The sequence below is a fragment of the Bos mutus genome, chromosome 6, assembly GCF_027580195.1.
Source record: "Bos mutus isolate GX-2022 chromosome 6, NWIPB_WYAK_1.1, whole genome shotgun sequence".
NCBI lineage: Eukaryota > Metazoa > Chordata > Mammalia > Artiodactyla > Bovidae > Bos > Bos mutus.
Window position 1 is genome coordinate 108,336,650 of NC_091622.1, and position 13,662 is coordinate 108,350,311.

General features: G+C 35.1%; 1 protein-coding gene across 2 annotated transcripts in view; it reads right to left on the minus strand.

Annotated features, from left to right (window-relative positions):
- RAB28 (RAB28, member RAS oncogene family) overlaps positions 1-13,662 on the minus strand; it is a 91,391-nt gene that overhangs the window by 15,285 nt on the left and 62,444 nt on the right. For both annotated transcript variants that reach the window (XM_005890074.3, XM_005890073.2), the window contains exon 5: positions 2,239-2,342. In XM_005890074.3, coding sequence (XP_005890136.1) covers positions 2,239-2,342 — 104 coding nt within the window. The remainder of the gene's footprint in view (positions 1-2,238; positions 2,343-13,662) is intronic.

Consider the following 13,662-nt stretch of genomic DNA (forward strand, 5'->3'; position numbering starts at 1 on the left):
CAATCATATAAAGGGGCGTAGTCAAGGTTTAGTCAAATAAGTCAGATAAAGTGACTGACGGGAAAGGAAACTGACAGAGTATTGCATGGTAATGATTTTGACTGACCATGAGTAAGGAAGAAAGGAAAATGAGGACATGAAAGGTCAGGGGCAAGTGTTAGGATCAATGTCATGTAGGCCCTGCTGCGGCTGCAGACTGACTGGACTAGGGCATTCAAGCTGGTCAGTGATTAGCATGCCTGATACTGAGATATGAGATAACAGAAGGGCTACAGTAATCTGTAATGACAGAGCATGGGGGTGCATGGATGAGGTGGGGTGGTGAACAAAGATACTGACACCACTAAGAATTATGACAAAGGTAGTATCAGAGAAAGTACAGTAAGACCAGAGATCAACTTCTCAAGCAATGAAGGGAAGTAACCCATGATTGGAGATGACGTAAAGTGACTTCACAAGAACAAACCATTTCAAAGTTGCCTTTAAAAAGAAAACAATGAGGATTTTTAAAAGTACACAAAAAATACTAAGTCGTTAAACACAAGCTAAAATACTGGAAGTTAAAATAATTCTAAAATGACAAGAGACCCCCAGGAAGATAAGTGAGGGTAAAAGCCCAATTCATGGATGGGTTTATCAAGGAATATTGATACTGTATACATTTTTAAAGTAGGTAGGTGTCTCACGTTAGCATTATCCTGGGTAAAGGGTTCTAACACATCACATTTTTAAATGAGTTTGATCCCTCAAAAGATTAAATAACTTTTATATTATTTAATATTTACCCTGAGCATATAAACCATCAGTGAAATCATACAGGGAAAACATGAAGAAGATTAAACCACAGAAAAATTCAAACGTCCTTTGGTTGAAAATGTCAAGAAAATTAACGATCAAACAAAAATCTGGGCAGCGGAAAGAGAATATTTGCAAAAATTATGACAAATGGCTGTTATGTTATCCCTAACACAAAAAGGTCATAGAAAATTTTAAAAAGCAACAAAAATATAATAAACAGGTAATAAGCAGAAAATCAACAATAAATAAATTTATAATAAGTACATAATATTATAAACAGATAATAAGCAGAAAGTAGGCAATAAAATTTTAAAAATTTCAAGCTCAATAGCAGTCAAAGAAATTTAAATAGTAAAATACCTTTTAATCCCTTGTCTGCCAAACTGACAAAGTTTTAAAAATAAATAAATTCTGAATGTTAAAAAAGATTACAGAGATATGGCACTCATACAATGCTGATGGTAGGATAAATTAACTTAGGCTTTCTGGTGGTAATTTGGCAAAAGGTTTCAATTCTCTTCCAAGGAAATAATCAAAACTTACAGACAAAATTTTACAATGTCCTGAACTTGGAAACAATCTATATATCTAACAATAGGGACCTGGTTGAATAAATCTGAACATTTATTTAATGGATTATTAAATCTAGTGAGATTTTAATCTATTTAGTAATATTAAGTGACACAAGAAAATTTTCTACAGATAAACATATTAAATTAAAAAATACAAAATTATTTCTATATTATGATCTCAATTTTTTAAAAAATAAACATTTAGCATGGTTAATATGGTGAACCCTGGAATGTCAATCCTTAGGTTTACAAATCCTATCTCCACCACTTATTCTGTGTACCCTGAACCCCCACAACATAAGACTATTCTATAAAACAAAGATAATTACTTATGATTTCTAGAAAATAAATCTGACTTACATGTGAAGATATTTTAGACTAATTCAAAAATATTTTAACATCATTCTAAACTTCTTATTTAAATGGTTATGGTGATTTACAGAATAAGCATCCATTCAAATACAATTAATTAATTAACAACTAAATAGAGATAATCAAAGCAGTACATGTCCATCACAAAGTAGGCACTCAGTAAACGCAGTCCACTAGCCGTGGTAGCAGCAGCATCAGAAAATGAGACTATCATATGAGGTTATGAATGATCATCTCTGGAGGGTGAGATTATGAGTGATTTATATTCTTTTTAACTTTTGTATTTTTAATTCCCTAAAAGAACCATGAAATTATGTTAAATAAATTATAAGAGGAGTATCAATAGAATAAGCATGTTGTATATAACCTAATGGTATTTTATGTCTTCAATAGGAATTAATCTAAAAGTTAAGTAATGGAAGTATACTTCCTATGAGTATTAGTAAATAAAAGTAAAACATCATTTATAATATTTAGCATTCATTATCTTACTTACAGAGTCTCCTGTCTTTGCTGAGACAAAGTGGCTACTAAAACCATTTTCCTGGCAAAATCTTAAGTGTTTTTCAGGTTTTACTGTTCGCATATGCTCCAAATCAACTAGAAAGGTAAACAAAAACAGAGAACAAAATTCAGTAATAAAGTCAATCAATAAATATTTAATAAGTTTAAATGTGACTTCTTTTCCAAGATTATACCCCAGCTTAGACACTAGCGGTATAATTTGGGGCAATTCTTTTAATCTCTTTATGCTTCAGTCTCTAAATCTAAAACCTGGGAAAAACAAATCGATCTATTATATACAAAGTTCTTTGAGAATTAATCCATGTTTAGTGTACAATGGGGCTTCCCTGGTGGTTCAGCTGGTAAAGAATCCGCTTGCAATGCAGGAGACCTGGGTTCGATCCGATCCCTGGCTTGGGAAGGTCCCCTGGAGAAGGGAAAGGCTACCCACTCCAGTATCCTGGCCTGGAGAATTCCACGGACTGTATAGTCAACGGGGTCGCAAAGAGTCAGACACAACTGAGTGACTTTCACTTTTATGCACAATGACCAGCACATGTTAAGTGCCCAGAAAACTAAAAGCTATCATTCCTATTATCTATATAGTTTGAGGCACAATTGATGATACTCAAAAAATATGCATTAGTATAACGCATTTAAACATAGTGATTAATTGTAACATATACTTTCCACAGCATATTTGGTTTGAAAGTTTAATTACCTTAATATATTAATTACAATAGTTCTGTAATCTCTATAAACTTTAATGTTAACACAAGCACATTATTAATTTTCTGCCAAAAGATATCAATATTTCATTGTCTACTTACTTTATTTACAGTTATGGCTTAATTTCACAAAGACATAGCTCATTTGCTTTCCAATTCTAAAAGTGTCCATTCTCAAAGCAGTAATGGGCCAGAATATATTTTCTTGAATAGTGGTAGGTGCTTTAAAGCAAAGCATAGTACTCATATCCAATACTGGTTTTATCCAACACAGTCTAATTTTTTCAAATGTGATCTTTTATTGAACAGTTTCTCTTTTTACAACACTACAAACCCTATAAGGGTGTTGATTCAATGCTGTCAAATTATAAGGCAAATATATTCACAGGATTTAAGGACAACTAGGCTCTTTGAGTCAATATAGGAAAAAAAAACTTAAACTGATTTCCTGAGGAAGGGACCCAACTGACTTGTAAAAACTTGTAAATTTGCAAATCTAGTAAGCTTACATAATAGTGGCAATTGATTATCAACTAAAAAATGCTCTCATAATACGTAAAAGTCTTTATTTGAAATTACATTGAAGGTCTTTAGTTTGTAAGCTCAAGAGATCTTTCTCTAGGAGATTTTTGATCTACTGGGGGATTCCTGAGCCCCATTTATACTGCTTAACTAGGATAATATGCACCTTTTTTCTTTTCTGGCCACAACTTGCTGTTCCTTAAATATCACTGAGACTTTATTTACAAGAAGAGGCCAAAAAATGTCCAGATACCACAGGCATCAATTTGTTGACGACTAAAATACTAAGCTATTAGCACTGACATTTGTACATCTAGTTTACCATAATATTGAAGTTAGAATACTTTCCTAATTCAACAAGAGTAAGAACAAATCATGTCACTAGGAAAATTCCCCAGTGAAATCACTGTCAAATTAAAAAAATAAAGTCTGTCATTCAACATGTATGTACGTTTGTCTTTTCTAATGGAACACAGTCTGCCACGGTTGTGTCTTTCTTCCTTTCTTTCTTCTCTCCCTTCTCCACTTGCCTACCAGATAACTCCTCAACTACTTACACAGATAAACTACTATAAATTTATCTATATAGCACTGGGGGATTTACTAGGCAAAAGTTTTTTCCCTAACAAAGATAATCATTAGAGACTAATAACTATCACTAATCAATTGATACAAAATTATTCAGTAAGTATTTATTATATACCAAGCTCTATGGTAGGCAGTGAGAACCCAAAGAGATACAATCCAGGTCCTAAAAAAATTACCACCAGTATTAGGAATATAAAAGACCATTAAGAAACATAAAAGTTATCTTAAATAACCGAGATTTTGAGAATGACACAGCAGATATAGAAAAGGCCCTGGCAGAATTTGACCATTGTTTTCCTCTGTTGTGTTAGAATTTAGTGAGCAAAATTTAAAAGGCCTTAATTACTAGAGTCTGTTGTTGTTCAGTCACTAAGCTGTGACTCTTGCAACCCCAAGGACTATAGCCACCAGGCTCCTCTGTCCATGGGATTACCCAGGCAACTATACTGGAGTGGGTTGCCATTTCCTTCTCCAGGGGATCTTCCTGACCCAGGGATCAAACCCATGTCTCCTGCATAGGCAGATGGATTCTTTATTGCTAAGCCACCAGGAAAGCCCTAGTTACTAGAATACTGCATTCTAAATAATCCAGAAATAAATTCTGACAATGAAACTACAGTGAGATACTGATAAATTCTTTCATTTCTTCGATTTCTGAAAGCATCCTTAAAATTATTATCCAGTATTCATCTAGCATACATGTGGTAACCATCTTACTGATATGATTTAATTTCCCTTATATCCTTCAGTGCAGGGGTCCCCAACCATTTTGGCACTAGGGACCAGTTTCTTGAAGACAATTTTTCCATGACCAATTCAAGCGCAGTAGGGTTCTCACTCCTTTGAGAATGCCTGTCGCACATCTGACAGGAGGCAATGTGAGCAAAGGGGAATGGCTGTAAAGACAGATGAAGCTTCGCTCGCTCACCGGCTTGCTACTCATCTCCTGCTGTACGGCCCAGTAGCTAACAGGCCAAACACTGGTACCAGTCCATGGCCCAGGGGCTAGGGACCCTACTTCAGTGAACCAGTATTTTATTTTTTTTAATAAAATACTTACTCTTATTATTTTCTTATTTTAATACAGCTAGTTCCTGTATTTTATTTTTGAAAACGGAATTAAAATCTCCCAACAGCATTAATACATAAACATTTCCCAAATATTCAGAAAAACAATTATCAAAAGGATATAAAAAATGTCACTAACTAGAAACAACTACTGTTAAAATTTTGGTGTATATCCTTCCAATACCTAAACAACTGAAAGACATGGGCATTAACATTGTAATATGCAACTTTCTTTCAGCTCTACTATACTATACCCTGCTTAAAGTATGCTTAACAATTTCAATGTATAACCAGTTTACTGATCACTCACTCTACTCATTCAGCGAATATTTGAGTGCCTACTATGGCTAGGCAAAGAGAAGGAAATGGCCACTCCAGTATTCTTGCTTGGAGAATTCCATGGACAGAAGAGCCTGGTGGGCTACAGTCTATGGGGTCGCAAAGAGTCGGACACAACTAAGCAACTAACACAAACACAGACATGGCTAGGCACTGTCCTAAGAGCTGCATATGTAACAATGACCTTACATTTTAATTCAGAGAAACAGACCAACAAGTAAATTACAAAGTATTGCAAATGTTGATATATCTTATTGAAAAAAAATAAAATATACATGAGAGGAACTACTCTTTCAAACACGTAGGTCAAAGACCCTTCAAGGTGAAGACCACACTCACCACACTCAAAGAAAAGCCAGGAGGCCAGAGTGGCTGATGAGTTAGCAAGAGAGGGAAACAGCAGGAAATGAAGTTTTAAAAGCCAGGAACTATATAGGTCACTGAAAGAGAGATGCAAAGCTACTGGGAGGTTTGTAAGGAAAAAAAAAAAATTTTAAGATGTCATCTTACAGTTTAAAAGGCTGGGGCTGCTAAATAAACCACTGTTTGTTGTTTTAGTCACCAAGTCCTGTCTGACTCTTTCACGACCCCATGGACTGCCCATCAGGCTCCTCTGTCCATGGGATTTCTCAGGCTAAAATCTGGAGTGGGTTGCCATTTCCTTCTCCAGGGGATCTTCTCAACCTGCATCTCCTGCATTGCAGGTGGATTCTTTACTGCTGAGCTACTGGGAAATAAACTGTAATTAAATGTAAAGCAGAGAAGACACTGAGTTAGATTACAGTAAAACTCTAGGAAAGAGAAGACCGTAGTTTGGACAAAGGTGGGAGCAAGAGAGATGATAAAAAGTAGGGTAGATTCTCAATATATTTTGGGACTAAAAAGTGAGTAAGAAATACTAATAGATTTGCCATGCATGTAGAAGATAAAGAGAATCACTTGAAGATAGTTTAACCTGGACTTTAAGTGAAACAGTGTATCGTAGGTGTTGTTCCAGGTACACACAGCTGCATGGATGCAGCTGCTGAGCAGATAAAGATTTACAGTTAAGTAGTGCTGGAGTTTTCCCAATCATGTACAATTACTGAAAAGAAGGGCAGGTAATTGAAGATAAAAAATGTTAAGGAGTAGATTATATTGAAAAAAGCATGGAATTTAAGTTAGATAAGAAGAGGAATTCGGAAAATGAAAAATTGGTAAGATTAAGCAATGTCAAAGTCTTAAGTGGGTTTAAAAATTACTGAAATTGGGTTACCAAAGATGAGAGATAACAGACAAACTGGGACACAAGAAAGTGATAATTGATATTATGGAGAGAGTAAGTCTTCAGAATAACCACGTATACCTATGGCTGATTCATGTTGAGGTGTGACAGAAAACAACAAAATTCGGTAAAGCAATTATCCTTCAACAACAACAACAACAAACACTATGTTAGTGTTGATGGGTGGCAACATTATAGCAGACGATGAATTCAAGGAACTGAGAGACCAAAGTATTAAAAGGAGAATCGGTATGCAACTAAAATTGCTAATCAAGAAAGCTAATAGTAATGCAGTGACTGACCCAGGAACCAAAATCTTTAAGAAATTCAAGGCAGTGAGTGATTCAGGGGTTGGCTCATGTATAATCATACAGCTTGATAGTCAAATCTAAGGGTTTTTAGGCAAGATAAAGAAGAAAGATCTGGAAAGAGCAATAACAAGAAGGTCACTACCCACCCTCCAGTACTAGTGATAAGGCAGATACAGGAGGGGACGTCAATATTTGAAAGAGCTTCAGGAGACAGCAGTACTGTCCTTACAGGAGAGCTAAGTGACAGAAGTAGTGTAAAAACTTTGGTTCAAGGAAGATGTTGAGAGTATAGGAATTTTACTGATATCTTATTTGTAAGTTCCTGAAGACCCAATAGAAGAATCTCAGAAGTTAAGAAAGGGCAGGAACAGGGGTCTGAAAAGTGAAGGTCAGAACTGTATAGGATAAGAATGCAGGAAGTAAATCAATAATAACAATGTCAAAGGCTTTCTTGTGTAGCTGACATAAACGGAGATTAAAAAAACACGAGATGAAAAAATTCTAAGATGGTGTTGGACAGACAAGAAAACCCAAATTTTTCACTGTCAAAACCAACTGCGCTCAGCCCCCCAAAAAATCCCTTAGCTCACTCACCTTAACCTGGAAATTAAAATGGAACAAAAGAAAATAAGTTATCAAGATACTAAATCTATCCGCCATATTCTTAAAACTCACATGGTACATGAGATGGAAGTCTTAGAAGCCAATTAACTTTGGCTAACAAGAATAATTTGGATAAGAAGTAGGAAAGCTGTTTGAAAAATTAATATGTACAATTTTTACTATAATTCATGGCAAATAGATGGGGAAACAGTGGAAACAGTGTCAGACTTTATTTTTTGGGGCTCCAACATCACTGCAGATGATGAATGCAGCCATGAAATTAAAAGACGCTTACTCCTTGGAAGGAAAGTTATGACCAACCTAGATAGCATATTAAAAAGCAGAGACATTACTTTGCCAACAAAGGTCCGTCTAGTCAAGGCTACGATTTTTCCAGTAGTCATGTATGGATGTGAGAGTTGGACTATAAAGAAAGCTGAGCGCTGAAGAATTGATGCTTTTGAACTGTGGTGTTAGAGAAAACTCTTGGAGAGTCCCTTGGACTGCAAGGAGATCCAACCAGTCCATCCTCAAGGAGATCAGTCCTGGGTGTTCATTGGAAGGACTGACGTTGAAGCTGAAACTCGAATACTTTGGCTACCTGATGCGAAGAGCTGACTCCTTAGAAAAGACCCCGATGCTAGGAAAGATTGAGGGCAGGAGGAGAAGGGGACGATGGAGGATGAGATGGTTGGATGGCATTACGGACTCAATGGACATGAGTTTGCGTGGGCTCCGGGAGTTGGGGATGGACGGGGGCCTGGCGTGCTGCAGTCCATGGGGTCGCAAAGAGTTGGACATGGACTGAGTGACTCAACTGAACTGATCACTACTAGGCTTGAACTCTGGTGTGACAGTCCTTACTTTCCTTTTTCACAGTAACCTATGAAGCCATCTGTTGAAAATGGCAGTTCCAGAAAAATGGAAGGAGTCTGGGTTTCTGAAAGGGAGATGAGACACTGATAAGCAGTAACAGGGTTTGGTCTTTATATAAGTAAGAAATAAATTGTTATTGTGTTAAGATAGTGAAACTTCAGGGACTGTCTGTTTATAGCATTTAGCATTGCCTTAACTAATACAGACTGTTGGTGGTGGTGTTTAGTTGCTGAGTCATATCCAACTCTTTTGTGACCCCATGGACTGTAGCCCTCCAGGCTCTTCTGTCCATGGAATTTCCCAGGCAAGAATACTGGAGTGGGTTGCCATTTCCTTCTCCAGGGGATCTTCCCGACTCAGGGATTGAACAGATTCTTTACCACTAATTACCTTAACTAACATAAAATATAGATTTTCATCACTCTTGTTAACAATAAACCTCTTCCTGAGCCTATATAGGGTCTTGAGTTATTAACTAATGAAAACTTGAAGTTATAATTAGTCAGATCATAAAATCCAGCATTACAACCATCTCTTAGATTCTGGTTATGTCATATTCAACAGAACAGTTTAAAAATTACATCAAACTTAATTATAAATTGAAAGGCAGTTACATTTTTAGTTACCAGGGAAACAAATACAAACCAAATGTAAACTACTGGAGAAATGTTCTTTCTTCTGCCATTAAACAGTTCAAGTAATATGTACATGGAAAACAGTATGAAAACAAAAGTGCATTCTCCTTTTGTTAATTCATTTTGCTGGAAGATACAAAATATGTGAAAAATTATAAAGTCATGACAAACCTTGTTTCATCCATATCCACGTTCTTATTTTAAAGCAAATCAAAGCCATGTCATTTCAACCATAAATATTTTATGATATATTCTTAAGATGCTTTTTTTTGGTTTTAATGAAGAACAAAGCTTTGATTTAGAAGCAACACATGAGAATTCTGAATCTAAAGCTGTCACTTTCATCCTTCATTTGGTCCTGCTGATTCCAATGGGACACTAATCCCCTAAACTGATGTGATGGTTCAAACTTTACTTATCTTGATAACTTTCAGGATAAAGTGGCCTTTATATCAGGATATAGAAACAGATTTTGATGAGTAACAGAAAGTGAATGGTGTTTAATAAACAATACACAATCTTGATAAAAATGACATTATGTCAAATATCATCATAAAGTAAGTGTCATTACAACAATATTTTTCATATCCCAATAGATGATCTTTGTTACCATTTTACTATCTGGAGTGGTAGATTATATATAAACACTAGTCTCAATAAAAGAAATAACTTTTCTGAACTTCTCAAATGTTTGCATTATGGCAAAAATAGAAGAAACTATGGTTCTTCAATCATTCACTATTTATTTGGAAAGGATGTAGGAGATGTAGTAAAGAATACAGTCTGCAGAGCCAAACTGCCTGGGCTTGATGCCTTGTGGTTTCTGTTTGTGGAACCTTGAACAACCAACCTCTCTCAGTTTGCTCATGCAATGGGAACAACAATAGTACCTACCACATAATATTAATATGTAATAGATAAAATGACTAAATACATATAAAGCACACAGAACAATGGTACATAGCAAGGTACATAGTATGTGACTGGCATATAATAAGTATTACTGTCATTAATCTATTTATTCATGAACTATTTATCCAGGGTCTTCTAAGTGCTAACTGCTAAGAAGGCTGAGAGGAACACATGTGGAAAGATATTATACAATGAAATTCTAAGACCAAGAGAACAACAGTGGTCTGTATAAGATAAGGTACAACAGGAGCAATACAGAAAACTTCTAAGACTCCACAGGGGGACAAGAAAGATCTCACAAGAGAAGATGATGCTTCAGCTAACTCCTGAAGGATGAGGAAAAATTATCCAGACAACCTTAGAAACAGAGGAGACACACATTCTTTACCAAGGAATGTGTGCAAAAGCATCTGAAGAACCTGGCTTCCAAGAGATGGTAAAATCAGCAGGGCTGGTGCATAAGGGTCTTCTATAGGATACTAAGAGGTTCATATACATGTAGATAACAAATACACCACTACACTTTCATTTATCTTACCTCATATATTCCAGTCGACCTGAGCCAAAATATAAGCACTGAAAGGAAATCCTACAGGTGATGATATACACTGGAAAACCTTCAACTTTCCCTTGCTGGACTCAAAATATTTCTATTAACTACACAGTGACAACTTTTGTTTCTAATTTCAGAGACTATTCAAAAGAAAACTGTAAATGATAAATGTTACACTCCTACAGATTTCAGGAATATGACACATTTCTTTCTGTTCAGGCATCTTGTATACATAAATAGTTGCCACTGTCATGTTATAATTTTAAAAATACAAGATGGCAAGGTTTATACTTATACACAAAGTCATTAGTCATTACACTGCATAGTAGTCAACCTAAGATGATTCAGATTAACTATGCAGTTGCAAAAATCACAGGCTACCAAGAAAATAGTTCACGTACTTCTTTAAAAGAAAACACCACCTTAAAATTAGTTTATTAAATAAACACCTATTATGTCAAGTATTATGCTAAGTGTAAGCAATAAATTAGAGAACAAAATAGATACTATCCTTATTCTCACATTAAAGACTGAAACAAGTAAACAAATACATGAACAAGTCAATGTAACAATTATAATCAGAAATTGTGTGTGGGGGAGTTGTTGAGCAGATAGAGAGTAACAGAGTGACCAGAAGCAAGATAGCAACTATGACAATATTTTTTTTAATTTGTTTATTTATTTTACTTTACAATAGTGTATTGGTTTTGCCATACATTGACTTGAATCTGCCATGGCAACTATGGCAATTTTATAAGGTAGCCATGAAAGACCTCTTTGGTCTGAGATCTGAGAGATGAGAATAAGCCAACCAGGATAGGAGGAAGTTGGAAGAGAAAAATGTTTCTGTCACTAGGACACAATGTAAAAGGGAAAATGACTGAGTACAACTGAGGAAAACAAAGAAGCATACTGAGCATGTGTGGTAAAACACAAAGATATCACTCAAACATGGCAAAGCAAAGTCCCTGGAGGGCTGTACGCAAGGACACAATGTGATCTTTGCCTTTTGGGAAAATTTACTCTGGCTACTAAGAGGAGAAGGGAGCTGGAAGGGCAGAACAGATGCAGACAAACCACTTCAAGAGACTTCTGAAGAACCTCAAATCCATTTCAAAATTTACAGAACGCCTAGGGGCCCCATAACAATCTTGACAGACAGGTAAAGCATTAGCTAACTTCACACACAAGACACTGAGGTTCAGAGTGACTGAACCAAAGTTCCATTGCTAGTCACCTGCAGCACGAGAGAGAACCAAACCATCCTGCTCCAAATCCAGCCAGTGTCTCACAAAGAAGAAGGAACCTTAGTTTTGGGGATGATCACGTAACAGTCTTTTATTCAGAGTTTTAATTAAAAGAATAAAGATATCAAACTTTAAATGCTCATTACTGTAAAAACGTGAACTATTATATACCTGGTTATTGCTTACTAGTACTTTAAAAACATTCATTAATAACAGTAAATCATAAAACTGATCCCATCAGCATTACAAAATAAGACACTCTGCCTTAGCACTTGATTATATAAAGTCCTTTACAAAGTACTTGCAGCTGTACATACAAATTGTGAAATTACATAATGTTTAAAAATGATCCATCATGATTAGCCCACACATGACAAGTAAAATACCCTTAATAATTTATTAAATTTGATTTACATGTGCTTAAAATTATGTATATATTTTGACTTCTAATATACACACACTAATGCTAATAAGCCAAGTATATGACAACTTCTCTTTTTTAGTCCTATTTGTTTACTGGCATCCGGGCATCCATGTTCAGGATCTCCACTGCAGCTACTTACAGGATCGTTGATGCAATGAACAGAACAGCCTCCCAAGATACAGTCCCAAATGTAATAAATAGCCTAAAAACTATGTATCAAATATATAATAATCAGAGCTACTAATCAAACTAAATATAAAACTTTAAGCAAAATTTTTAAATCACAATAGTTTCTATATTGCTTTATATTGGCCTAAGATATTTCTATTTTCCTAAATATTCACTTTTCGACATCCATTAAGAACATATTCTATAATGAATATGACTTTTTCATTCAAACCAGAATGTATTACTTCATGTTTTTTAAAAAAGCGAAAGTACCATACGATGCTAACTTATTACATTATTGTCTGTTCCCTGTTAATAGAAAGAAAGCATTAAAAGTATAAACTATTTATGCTTCTTAGTCCATATATAATGGCAAAAACAATAGTCTCTGTGAAGTTATTGCAAAATATGTCGCTGTCTAACTTAAAGAAGCAAAATACAGATATAGCACTTGTATGGATTTTCACAGTAATTTTTAGGTTATCAAGGAAACATCTAGAGTGTTGATCTGGTTATACTCAATTCAAACAAACTACTTGTCACATTAACTACCTCCAGGAAGTTACTCCAAACACAAAATAAACTGTTTATGCCCCTACTCAGATAGATAACATGACAGATTGTTATTAGTTGAAGACAGATGAAATACATTAATTTGATTGTGAGCATATGTTTAATTTTACCCTGCCATGCACACTCTCTAATGCTGTCTTTCTGTGATGACATAGTAAATCATACTGTATTAGAAGAATTGCTAACACAAGAAAATAAAAAATTATCAGAATTTGACTTTGGAGATTCTTAAACCAAACTTCTTAAAAAATGCAACTGCCTGAAACTGGATTCCACAAATACATAAAGAAAAAAGGTGTCATCAAAGAAACTGATTTCTACTATAAATCTTAAAAAAAGACCTCAATGCAGTTTAACATTTTTCTTATATGTTACTTTTTATAATTTCTTTGTGAAATGCTTTTTCCCTCCTTTCCCCATTTCTACTGTTTTTAATGTTTATCCTATTAATGTGTGTTTTCTATAAGAAGGACACCTGCCATATTTCTTCCAGTGTTCGTTTCCCTCAGGTTAGGATTCTCCTTTTCACGATGTATTAGATTCACAGAAATTAAGATTTTATGAAATCAAATACGCCGAGAAAATAAGCTCATTATTACTTAAGC